Here is a 12,702-nt window from a genome sequence, read left to right on the forward strand (position 1 = left end):
GGACATTCCTCGCTGCACTGTACAGGAATGCCCAGACCTCTACATCGGAGAGACAAGCGCATGGCAAAACATAGAAGAGCCACCTCCACAGGACAAAACTCAGCAGTCCATCTGCATCTTAAGGATAAAGGACACTCCTTCAAGGATGCCAATGTTCACATTTTGGACAGAGAGGACAGATGGTTTGAAAGAGGAGTGAAAGAAGCCATCTATGTCCACTGTGAGCGACCATCTTTGAACAGAGGCGGGGGTTTACGACACCAACTCTCTGCCATCTATAATCCAGTTTTGAGTTCCCTCCCCAGATGCCTTAATGCCCACTCACATCCTGGGCCATCTGACCTCAGGAATTCGCATGATGAGGTGGGGCCAGGTTTCACAAAGAGTTCACCCGAAACTCTGGCTGATTGGGACCCACACCCAGTTTCACACCTTTGCTCAGGCGATTAGAGGATCATCAGGGGGTCCTTTTGTCCCTCTGTGGGGGGTCACTCCCACTAGGTTTATTTCTGGGACTCTCCACCATTTGACCTTAGAACTGAAGAAGCTTCTCGGATGAGAGGTGAAACATCTTCAAGCAACTTAAAGAAGTCCAGACGCTTTTCTTTGCAAGCTCCTTTGACTACGATGACCTGGATGGCTGAGAACCTTCACAGACACTTTTTCAGATAGGCATAATAAAATTCAAGCAATAAAGTAGAAGCAATAAAAAAGAAACATCAGAATCAGAACAACAGAATCAAATAGCGAAAACTGTCCGTTTATAAAATTATAAAAATGATATTAAAATCAAGAACAAGTTCCCATTGAGGAATTCACAAAATCGCTTACACATCTTTTAAACTCTGCAAACAAAATCAAGTGAAAGAGCTGCAAATCCTTCTGTATGAACTGACGGAATTGTGAGTGTAAAAAAAAAAAATTGAGACCACAGACTATAACTGAATATGTAATCTGACAACAACTGTATAAACCAGAAATAGATTTAAAGATAAAGTGGTATAAGTCAGCCATTAATTTATAGATACAATCCCAGTGAATAGTCATATAGAGTGAGGGAACATCCTTTGTGATTCCAATGAAGACAAATCAGCTAGAGATTGTAAAGTGCAGCGGTGTCTTAAAGGTTTACAGCCACTTCTAGATCGTAAATGCCCCACAATAAAGAGAGTCCAAGAGATAGAGAGAAGGAGCAGGGTTATTCATGCAAACTATATCACCATCGTCAAGGAGGAGTAAAGAGTTTTTTATGAGTTTCAATAGAAAAACCTTGAAAAGGTACAGTAGAGGGAAATACTGCCCATACTCTGCCATACTCTGTGTACTTGAACCACTATGACTTCTTTCCATTTAAAATGAGCCCGAGCTCATCAAAAGCTAATTGTAATTGTTGGAAAACCATGTTGGTGGTATGAGCACAAAAATAATTGTGTCATCTACATATAAATGATAAAATATATTTAGCTTTTGCCTTAACATTAATATCAAATAATGTAAGACAGATCACTCCATTAGTGACACTTTAAAAACTCAAAGAGAGACCGTTAAACTGTGCGCACTGCTTGCAGTCAGAAAGGTAATTAGTAAACCAGCCTTCATCTGAAAGGCCTAGTTCCAATAACCTCTAGGAAAATGACAAATCAGCAGTGTCAAGGGCTTTGACAGCTCAATAAAAAGAGTGGTGCAGTTTATAGGTTATTTGGATAACCTTATCTGGCATTTCATCGCAATACATGATTGATGCAACTGACTGGACACTCCCACTAAACTGAGTAAATAAAAAGAAATTGTAGGGGCAAGTTCTGACAGAACAGTTATTCTAAGAAACTTCCTCGTCTCATTTACAAAGGTAAGAGATATTTTCACAGGATTTCAGTCAGAAATTGTGGGTCAAAAAAGGCATTTAGATAATGTTTTCAAATTCTTTTAATTGTGATGTCACAATTTTAACTGCTTACATTTCCAAATCAGTGCTAAGAGTGATTATAATTCTCCCCCTACCAGGATTTGAAAAATGGTGCAGTATAAAGTGACCGTATTCACTGGTGATCGCCTTAATTCCACTACTCTCAACAATGTCTACATTAAGCTGGTGGGCACAGATGGGGAGAGTGATCGCAAGTGGCTCATGGGCTTGAAAGGGGCTTCATCCTTCGTCAGAGGAGCTGTAAGTCTGGGATGGCCACCTCCATGATTTTTTCAGGTTCCCTATATGACATTATACATGCAAACTTTTAGGGAAATAAGGGAATTATTAACTGTGATTTATGTAAAGTTGAAATCTATCACCATGAAGATGGTCAAAGCAAACAGTTCACTTCATGGACCACAGTAAATTATAAGAGGAATTGTATGCTCGAGTGTTACAGCTCAGCACAAACTGCTATGTCATTTCTTTAGGTATCAAAGTTTAAGGTGTCCTGCTCCACTTCCCTTGGAAATCTTGTGCTGATAGAGTTAGACAAACAATCTCTCCCACTGTTCCCAGAAGATGATTGGTTTTGTGCCAAGGTGGAAGTGAAATCCCCTGAAGGAGACATCTACAGCTTTCCCGTCTACCGCTGGATTGCTGATAGCAAGGTGCACCGCTTCAAAGATGGAAAAGGTTTGGGAAACTGTGCTCATCTTAAATCTTGTTCAAACCATTGCAGATGTAAAACAAAGTTTGTAATGAGGCTGAAGCAGTTTCCTAATACAGTATATACCATATTTACAAGAACAACTTGAAACCATTTTTTCTTAATTAGCTCTGAGAGTCTTTGAAGACAACCATCATCTTGGCAGGTACAGTCGGCAGCAAGAGATTCAGCAGCGAGAGGAAGACTATCGGTGAGAATTCAGAGCTTATACATATTTTGGCCTTACAGCTCCTGAAACTAGAATACAAATGCTGTCCAGTTATAGCTGAATATCCTAATACTAATGATATTTAACCTTAAAATTAAGCATTACAATATATTGTTTGTCTGCTGGGATTAATTAAAAAATGCATTGTAAACTATATTATTCATATATTATGTTTTGTGAATTGAAACTGCAATTTCTTTTTCTCAGCTGGGATGCATATGCAGAGGGAATACCTCACTCCTTGAAGGCACAAAACCCAATTTTTCTGCCATCAGAGGTTCAGTTCTCCTTCACCAAAACTACAGAGTTTGTCTACACTGCTTCCACAGGGTGAAGTTCTTTTTTTTCTCTTTACCTATCAAAACTATAACTATGTTAAATATAATAAAGAAATAAGATGAATGTGCTCTTCTGTTTCAGACTGACTGAGCTGAAGCTGAAGGGACTGGATAACCGTAAGGAGAAGTGGGATAATATTGACAGCATCAATCGAGTGTTTTGCTGCAAAAAGACTGAAATATCAGGTAACTAACATCATAGTTGGAGTATCGAGTACTTATACTTTGTGCATAATAATATGTACTTAACTGTTACCTTTGAAGTATTACTATATCAGTATACATAGTCGATTTTCCTGAATAATAAGAACATTATACAGTCTGTTCTGCAAAAACATATATATTATATATGTTTATAGCTATTGATTGATGTTTAAAACTGAGAATATAAAGTCTCATTTTATCTTATGACAGGTGATCTAACAAGTAGAATATGGTTTCAATATCTAATAAAGCTCACTAGAGAGAGCTTATGACTTTTTATACATTTCACATAATCAAGACTCTCAGACACTGAACTTCTGACACAAAGTTAGAAATGTAGCAAAATTTGTAGGCTAGTTTAAAAAAGGAACATATTCTTTTTCTTTTTCTTTTTCTTTTTTGCAGAATATGTTCAGGAACACTGGAAAGAAGATGCTTTCTTTGGCTACCAGTTTCTAAATGGTGTCAACCCCATTTTGATCCAGTGTTGTACAACCCTGCCCAGTAACTTCCCTGTCACTGATGACATGGTCTTTCCCCGCAGTCGTTGCGACCTTGCAGATGAAATGAAGGTGACTGTAGAAAGACACAAAAAAAGGAGAAAGAAATGTTTCTTAAATCAGCTACTTGGTCATTGCAATAAATGCACTTACACATTCACTGAATATACACACTGCTGAAATAACCTGAACTTTCAAACAGAAAGGGAACATATTCCTGTGTGACTACAAGCTTCTGGATGGAGTGAAAGCAAACACCATCAATGGGAAGAAGCAGTACTTGATGGCTCCTCTCGTCCTGCTCCACAAAGATCCTGATAATAAACTAATGCCGATTGCTATTCAGGTAATTCAGTTCAGATGAGCTTTATTTACATAGCAAAATATATATATTTTCTATGGTAAATATGAGAGGAAAATCCCAATAATCAGGCAATTCTTTGTGAGCAAGCACTTTGGCAACTGGAAAGGAAAACTCCCTTTTTAACAGGAAGAAACCTCTGTCAGAAGCCACCTCCCACGACAAGTTGGGAGTGAGGGGAGAGGGAGAAGGACAAAAGACATGCTGTAGAAGAAAGACGGATATTAAAAATAACTAATAATTTGACTTATCACTTGACCCTGTCCTTGTATAGCTGAAGCAGACTCCATCAGATGACAATCCGATCTTTCTTCCTACTGATTCTGAGTACGACTGGTTGATCGCCAAGATTTTTGTAAGAAGTGCAGATTTCAATCACCATCAGCTCAATGCTCACCTTCTGCGCACGCACTTGCTGGCTGAGGTTTTTGCAGTGTCACTGCTGCGCAACGTGCCCATGGTGCATCCTCTGTACAAGGTAACTGACGTTTGCTGAAACTCAGTGTTTTGGTTTGTAAATAATTTTAAATAACGTTGAAAGCATTTGAGTTTATCAATGTGTCCACAAAGGACATTTGATTGTGCAACAGCGTATCTCAGCATAATAAATGCCAAAGTTTTGCCCCAATCTAGCACTAACAGAGTTCCCTCTTTCCCTCAGCTCCTCAAACTTCACACACGCTACACTCTGCAGATCAACTTCTTAGCTCGACGCCTTCTCATTTCTGAGATTGGCGCTTTCACTCAGGTATGCAAAGAACAGCACACTCACTAGACCTTTACCTAAATAACTGTTTCTTTTTCAGTGTCATGTACAACATTTGTCTCTAACTGTGAGCTACCCATTCTCTAGTTTGCATCATCAGGTGGAGAGGGCATGTTTACAATCCTGAAGAGGTCAGTGTCCTCAATGACCTACAGCTCCCTCTGTATGCCAGATGACATTGCTGAACGTGGCCTAGAAGCTGTGCCAAACTTCTACTACAGGGATGATGGCCTAAAGGTTTGGGATATCATCCACAGGTATGGTAGTTTTGCCCTCTTAATGATGCCACCAAGCTGCTGCAGTTCTGTTATAACAATAATATTTTATTATTTGTTAGTTTATTATTTTTATTTTATTTATGTCATTTTACAATTCTGTTTTCCATCCATCCATCGTCTTCCGCTTATCGGGGGCCGGGTCGCGGGGGCAGCATCCTAAGCAGAGAAGCCCAGACCTCCCTCTCCCCAGCTACCTCCTCCAGCTTGTCTGGGGGAACACCAAGGTGTTCCCAGGCCAGCCAAGAGATATAATCTCTCCTGCGTGTCTTGGGTCTGCCCCTGGGCCTCCTCCCGGATTCTGGGAGTTGGCCCAGGACCGGGAACATTATTTTTTCAATTTGGTTTCCCAATAAAAGATCATTGAAAAAATGAACACAAAATTAACACACAAGAAAGAGATGAAAACAGGCGCTGTTGGAATGCTACTAAGCAAGTAACCCCAGTGGAAGGGTTACGTGACTAGGATGAGGGACCTATGGAATCTTCGATACCCAGCATCCAGATTGATGGCGAAACAACTTGGGGAATGTTTTCCAACATTCAGAAGATGGAACTGCTCAGACAGCTAGAGATTGACGAGGTACAACACAAATGCTACGGCAAGGGGAAGCTAGGATGACAGGTCAAGGGGGAGATATCATCACCTCCACCTGAGATTGGGTGGGGGCCCCAAGTGCGATGGAAGAAGGATCATTGAGCACGAGAGGAACTGACCTGAGAGATAAGATCATGGCAAAGCTGGAAACCTGGATCCTTCATGGCTGGTTACTAAGACTATGTGAAGTACCCTCAGAAGATCTACTAGATCAGGGGTGTCGAACCCCAGGCCTCAAGGGCCGGTGTCCTGCAGGTTTTATATGTGTCCTTGATCCATCACAGCTGATTTAAATGGATAAATTACCTCCTCAAAATGTCTTGAAGTTCTCCAGAGGTCTGGTTATGAACTAATCATTCGATTCACATGCGTGATATCTAAAACCTGTAGGACACCTGCCCTCGAGGCCTGGAGTTTGACACCCGTATACTAGATGATGTGAATGCTGCACTATGGACAAGACTGAGACTAACCAGCTGATCTACACCACGGCAACAGTGATCAGTGAGATACTTCGCTACAAGTTCAACAGCCACAAGGAGCAGTGCCCTACATGGAGAAGGAGAATAGAGGCCAAGATAAGGGTAGCACGGAGGGAGGTTAGCCAACTATCGGAGCTGCAGAAAGGTGCAATGAAAAAGGTGCTACGGCCAAGCAAAGACTCATAGCCTTGGCAAACTTGAAGAGGTACACCAAAGAGATAGAAAGCAGGAGAATAAACCAGCTGTTCTCCACAGAACCAGCCATGGTGTACTCTTAATGGCAGGGGAACAATATGAGAATAGCAGCACCAAGGCTGGAAACAGAGCAATAGTAGAAGAGCATATGGGAGAAGAACCCAACCCATGGCATCAATGCTCAGTGGCTAGTGGATCTAAGAGCAGACCACAGCAATCTCCGTGAACAGAGTCATTCAAGAAAGGGTCTCCAGTATGAAGAGTTGGACAGCACCAGGCCCTGACTTGATTCACGCCTACTGGCTGAAGAAGCTGACTGCAGTCCACGAGTGTCTGACAGCACAAATGAACCAGCTTCTAGTCGATGAGAGACACTGAAAATGGAAATACCAGAAGAGCAAAACACCAGCTACTGGTAGACAAAGCAGTCGCTTAAAACTGCAAGACTAGGCTGACCAACCTGTGCACTGCCTGGATTGGTTACAAAAGGCCTATGACTCAATGCCCCACACCACTTCCTGTGGGGCATTCCTCTATCTGCTGGTGGAATGTACCACAGGCAGATAGAGGAAGTGGCTGACATCCAGAAATCCTACCAGTGACTGGACAAAGCTGGAGTGAAAGACAACACAGAGACACTAATCTTGGCAGCACAGGAACAAGCTCCATAGAGGCTGGGGTCTATCACATCAAGCAAGACCCCAGTTGCATGCTGTGTAAAAATGCCCCTGAGATAATCCAGCACATAAGAGTAGACTGCAAGATGCTAGCAGGCAGGGGCATGGAGCGCCATAATCAAGTGGCCGGTGCGGAGTATGGCCTGGAAGTCCCGAGGTCAAAATAGGAGGCGCCGCGTAGGATGGTTGAGTGATCAAGCTAAGCAAGTACCACAGGAAGTTCTGTGGTTCCTGTAGGCACTCAGATGAGACATTAGTATATTAAGTTCAGCTTTAAGTACAGACTAATGTTAAACATTGTTCAATTTTTTAAATTAAAGTTTCTCAGAAGGTGTTAGTACTTCTCTTAAAATGAAAGGTGTGTCTAATACTTACAGATATCTACCATCCCTAAGTAAAATGAATGAAATAAATAATGAAAGCATATTTCATCCAATTTCTCAAAGGTTTGTGCAGGGAATGCTCGGCTACTACTACAAGAGTGACAGTGAAGTCCAGCAGGACTCTGAACTTCAGAAGTGGATTTTGGACATTTTTGAACATGGTTTCTTTTCTCAAGCAGAAACAGGTTGGCTTCAAAGAAATGTTCAGTTCTTATTATGATAAAGTTGATTGATCCTTAGTACTGAGATGTTACATCACTGATGATGTGTCCAGGGGCACCAGAGGGTGTATCATAAACAGTATATATAATTATAATCCAAACATAAATCCAATCTTTGTTTGTTCACCTCAATGCAATTGATGCTGGGGGGGTTTTCTGCTCAACAGGAATTCCTCAGACATTTACTTGTGTGACTGAGTTGGTCAAGTTTGTCACCATGGTGATCTTCACTTGCTCAGCCCAGCATGCAGCCGTGAACTCTGGACAGGTGAGTCCTTGTATAAACAGTTTCACTTTTTTTTTTTTAAACAACAGTGCATGAACATCTGAGAACCTAGGAGACCTTTGGGAGAGCAATGATGATCCATCTCATTTAGGATTCTAGCTGCTCAACAGTCCTGGGTCTTTATCCTGTTCTTCATTTCATGATGTATCAAATGTTTTCAACTGGTGAATGGTCTAGTCTGCAGCAAGGCAAGTTCAGCATCCAGACTCTTCCATAATGAAAATATGATGTGATAGATGCAATATGGGGTTCAGCACTGTCTTGCTGAAATATGTAAGTCCTTCTCTGAAAAAGATGTCATCTGGATGAGAGCATGTGTTGCTCTAAAACCAAACTGTATTTATGTATATTTACATCTGAGAAACTCTGGCTCTCTAACATACTCTGTTTATACCCAGTCATGGTACTGACAAGCTGCAGTTGTTGAGGCATTTCTTCCAAAATCAGTGAAGTTAAACTAAACTGGTCATGCAAAGAGAAAATGTGAATAATTATATAAATAGTACCATAAAACTACAGGTACTATATCACCAATATAAAAAAAGAAAGAAAGAAGGAATTATACATTAAATGCCATTATTACACCATCATTTTACTTTTTAATCAGTTATCTTTTACTTCTTGATCAAATGCAGTATGACTATGGTGGCTGGATGCCCAACACTCCCATCTCCCTGCAACTCCCGCCACCGACCACAAAGGGGACGACAAGCGAGGCCACAATGTTGGCGACCTTCCCTGACGTCAATGTAACAGTTCAGGGCATGGCCACCGTGTGGTTACTCAGCAAGCAGTCCAGTGACTTTGTAAGCAGCAAAGATTTCATTAAGAATGACAGGAATTATGTCTGAATTAAATTTTTGTAAACACATTACAACTGTATACAATCATTCCAAGAGCCTATTTTGAATAAAAACAAATAATTGTTTTAATTGAATTTTGTTGAAGAAAACTTAAATGTATCATTGTTCTCATCAGGTCCCTCTTGGCCAGTACCCGGAGGAGCATTTCATTGAGGAAATTCCTCGCAAAATACTAAAGGATTTTCAGATGGAGCTTGAAGATTTAAGTTTAGTTATTAAAGCCAGAAACAAGCGTTTAGAAGTGCCATACACCTACATGGATCCGGCAGAGTTAGAAAACAGTGTGGCCATTTGAATATTAGAAGACTCAGCTGTGAGACAAAATTCAGTTCCCTCTTCAAACAACAGCAGGGAAAGACCTCTAAGTTCTGACTTTTACTGATGAAATAGAACAAAGAACTTACTACTTATAATCACTATATACTAAACTGTAATTTTTTTCATCTGTGTTAAAATGTGATTCTTTTTTTGCATTACAATCTTGAATCATCTGATTTGAAATGAAAAATGTTTGATTTTTGGGGGTGTCTGTTTTGAGACAGTTGATCTCCTGATCATGATGTATTTTCTTCTTAGAAAACATTTACTGCATTTCATTGTTTATATTTTCATTATTTTAATGTTTCAATTTTCTTGAGCTAAACCCAAACAGCTTTTTGATGAGTTAGACAACATGAACACCCTAAACTTCGCCTGAGACTGCTACTTCATCTCGGCCACCAATGTGCACTTGGTTTCTTTGTTTCTTTGCTGAAACCTGATTGTATTTTAGCATCATATTCTAAATTATCAGTTCTCTAAAGCCTCATTTAATGCATGGCACAGATTAAACACACATGGCTCACAGACATTAACAAGATGGGTCTGCATTATCCACATTAGCCTGCTTATACTGTTGACATGTGTAGCATATTTATTTAACACTGCAAAATAGAGTGATGTTTACATAGGCCACTGTATTTTGTGTAGATACCATCTCAGTGGCAAAAATGTGATTATATTCAATTCAGTTCAATTTATATAGCACCAAATCTCAACAACAGTCATCTCAATTCAGAATGTGATAATATCAATTTCCTTTACACTCACTGGGCACATTATTAGGTACACCTTGCTAGCACAAAGCTAGAACAAAGTGTTGGAAATATTCTTCAGTTGCTGCAGATTTGTCAGCTACACATCCATGATGTGAATCAAAGCTTATCTACTGGGTTGAGATCTTATGACTTTGACCATTTAAGTACAGCTCATTGTCATCTCAAGAAACCTGTTTGAGATGAAGTGAGTTTTGTGATATGAAACATTATCCTACTGCCCACATAGCAGACAGGTCTGGCCGGGATCTGGTGTCAAACCAGCACTGCTGGCTGACTTCTGATGGAAGCAGCCATCAGAAGATGGGTACACTGTGATAATTAAGGGACTGACATGGTCTGCAACAATACTCAGGTAGGTCGCTGTGTTTAAACAAGGCTCAATTGGTACCAAGGAGCAGACCAACGTCTGACAAGAAAATATCCTCCCATACCATTATAGTCACTGATACAAAGCTGTATGGATCTATGCTTTTATGTTGTTTGCACCATCTAAATACTGGAGCAGAGAAACCAAAACCAGGCAGTGTTTTTCCAATCTCCTATTGTCCAGTTGAGTGAGCTCATGTCAAATATGGCCCCATTTTCCTGTCTTGACAGGAATGACACCTGGTGTAGCCTATCTGCTTCAAGATTAGACATGACTCATTACAAGTGTTGCTTGTAATGAGTCCTAACTCGAATTATTTGTAGTAGTCTGGCATTTTCCCTCTGATTTCTAATACTCTGCCTGGCACCAACAACCATGCCAAGTCTAAAGTTTAAGGCTACGTCCACACGTACACGGGTATTTTGAAAACTGAGATTTTCCGTTTTCGTTTTAAAAAATAATCCCGTCCACACGTAAACGCAGAAATGAAGGAAAACGCTGCTAGGAACATGCCAAAGCAACAGGTGGCGATATATTCCTAACCATGTAGAAATGTTGGCCAATCAGAAGTCTAGAAGCCTCGGTGGGAAATAGTAAACAAGGATGGGGCATAGAAGCAGAACCGAGTCGTATGTGTGGAGGGACAGTAACTGTGTGTGTATATGTAAGCATTTAAACACTGCAGAGAGTACAATTAACAGTAATAGTATTGTAGAAATTCATTTCACCGAAACAATAACGTGGCACACAGTGTGACGTCAAAAAAGGCGCACACCTTTGACGCTGCGTTTTCTCTGTTTTTCTCGTCCACACGTCAACGCAAAAACTGAGTTTTCAAAAATCTCCACCCTGGCCGGAGTTTTTAAAAATCTCAGTTTTCAGTGACCGAAAATGCCGTTTACGTGTGGACGAAAAGTGCAAACGCATAGAAAAATCTGCGTTTTCAAAAATACCCGGGTACGTGTGGACGTAGCCTAAATCAGCTTTCTTCCCCTTTCTGATGCTTGGTTTGAACTTCAGGTTGCAGGTTGTTTTTGAGTTGTTGCCAAATGTTGTTGTTTTTTTGTTTTTTTATGTTAAAGAGAAGCTGAACAGTTGCACACAACAAAGTGGCTGGTCAGTGTATACAGTAGTTTACCTACGAGAAGCAGTTATAATAATAAAATGTTTTTTAAAAAAAATAAGAATCTTGGGACTAAATTCTTAATTTCTTGTTTTGTTCTTAAAAATCTGTCATATCTTTTCTCAGAATAAGGTTTTTGAATGATATTTATTATTAAATTAATACCTTTATTCATTTAATAATGAATAAAGGTATTCATTAATCAATGCATAAATGAATAGATGCCCTCTGAGTTCTGTGTAATATATGCAAGATCTGTTTTGCTAAATAAGAGACTAAAATTGCTCTGTTCACCTGTGGTCTGTGCAGCAAAATCTAAACCTGAAGCACCACTTTGGGGGGGAAGGAAATTGTCTTCATTCTAACAGAAGAGTATTTGCAATTTGTAACTGTGCTGAAGTTTCAACAGTCTGTGGAGACTCTCACTTCCTCTGTCTGTTTGTAGGATGCAACATTTTACGCTGCCATATCTCTTCTGGAAAGCAGAAATTTCCCTGAAATTTGCGGTTCCTGCAAGGAGACATCTGGAACTTCCCCATGTCGCACAGTGATAAACTTGTTCAGATTCCAAACTGGACAGCGGGTTTGTGTACTTGAACGTGACTATTACCGTGTATTGTACTGTTTGTTCAGCACCTCAGTATGCGCAGTATTTAGAATCTGAATAACTCAGAAGCATAACATTTCAATGGCTGTCACTATTATAGATTTTGCTGTCTATGTTGGGCACAGCCCGGTAGTGGTGTTGCTCTTGCAAAAAAGAGAGATATTTTTATGATACCAATTTTATTGCTTTTCGAGGTTGCTGCTGACCATGTAGTCATAATACTCCTGAACTCACCTAATCACACATTTAGTGCTGAATGAACTTAATTTGTCCTTGACTGCTTGCAGGCCTCCTCAACTTCTAAGTGGATTTTAATTCTCATTTGTTTTTGCAATCCAGCTAACGAGTGACAAAACTTGTTACTTTCTGCAATTCACACATTGGTAAATGACTAATGGACTGTTTCTTACATGGCACTTTGTTACTCAATTTGAGCACTCATAGCACTTTAGAGCATACCTCATTCATCTAGTCACTCAGATTCATACAAGCACTTTCTTTCTTTGCCTAAG

General features: G+C 40.1%; 1 protein-coding gene across 2 annotated transcripts; it reads left to right on the top strand.

The window, feature by feature from the left end:
* The first annotated feature begins 1,824 nt into the window (after window positions 1-1,824).
* Window positions 1,825-9,842, top strand: LOC147327703 (hydroperoxide isomerase ALOXE3-like). 2 transcript variants are annotated; one of them, XM_086295553.1, is made up of 15 exons: window positions 1,825-1,849; window positions 2,005-2,167; window positions 2,401-2,605; window positions 2,748-2,829; window positions 3,055-3,177; window positions 3,268-3,371; window positions 3,795-3,961; window positions 4,092-4,235; window positions 4,525-4,728; window positions 4,912-4,998; window positions 5,104-5,273; window positions 7,690-7,811; window positions 8,015-8,115; window positions 8,769-8,939; window positions 9,112-9,842. In XM_086295553.1, the coding sequence occupies exons 2-15, from the start codon at window positions 2,015-2,017 to the stop codon at window positions 9,289-9,291; spliced, it is 2,013 nt and encodes a 670-aa protein (XP_086151679.1). In that variant the 5' UTR covers window positions 1,825-1,849; window positions 2,005-2,014; the 3' UTR covers window positions 9,292-9,842. The 2 variants fall into 2 exon arrangements, with proteins under 2 accessions (XP_086151679.1, XP_086151678.1); XM_086295552.1 differs by lacking the exon at window positions 1,825-1,849 and having other exon boundaries at window positions 1,918-2,167.
* Window positions 9,843-12,702: the final 2,860 nt, after the last annotated feature.

This window comes from Aulonocara sp. 'chitande type north' Nkhata Bay, linkage group LG6, assembly GCF_057382095.1.
Source record: "Aulonocara sp. 'chitande type north' Nkhata Bay isolate Kocher_YH1m ecotype deep benthic linkage group LG6, A_spYH_male_GT1.1, whole genome shotgun sequence".
NCBI classification, from domain to species: domain Eukaryota; kingdom Metazoa; phylum Chordata; class Actinopteri; order Cichliformes; family Cichlidae; genus Aulonocara; species Aulonocara sp. 'chitande type north' Nkhata Bay.

Coding starts and splice junctions, on each gene's coding strand:
- LOC147327703 (XM_086295553.1), top strand. CDS start 2,015: ATGGTGCAGTATAAAGTGACCGTATTCACTGGTGATCGCCTTAATTCC. Junction 2,606..2,747: donor CCGCTTCAAAGATGGAAAAG/GTTTGGGAAACT, acceptor TTTCTTAATTAG/CTCTGAGAGTCTTTGAAGAC. Junction 3,178..3,267: donor GTCTACACTGCTTCCACAGG/GTGAAGTTCTTT, acceptor CTTCTGTTTCAG/ACTGACTGAGCTGAAGCTGA.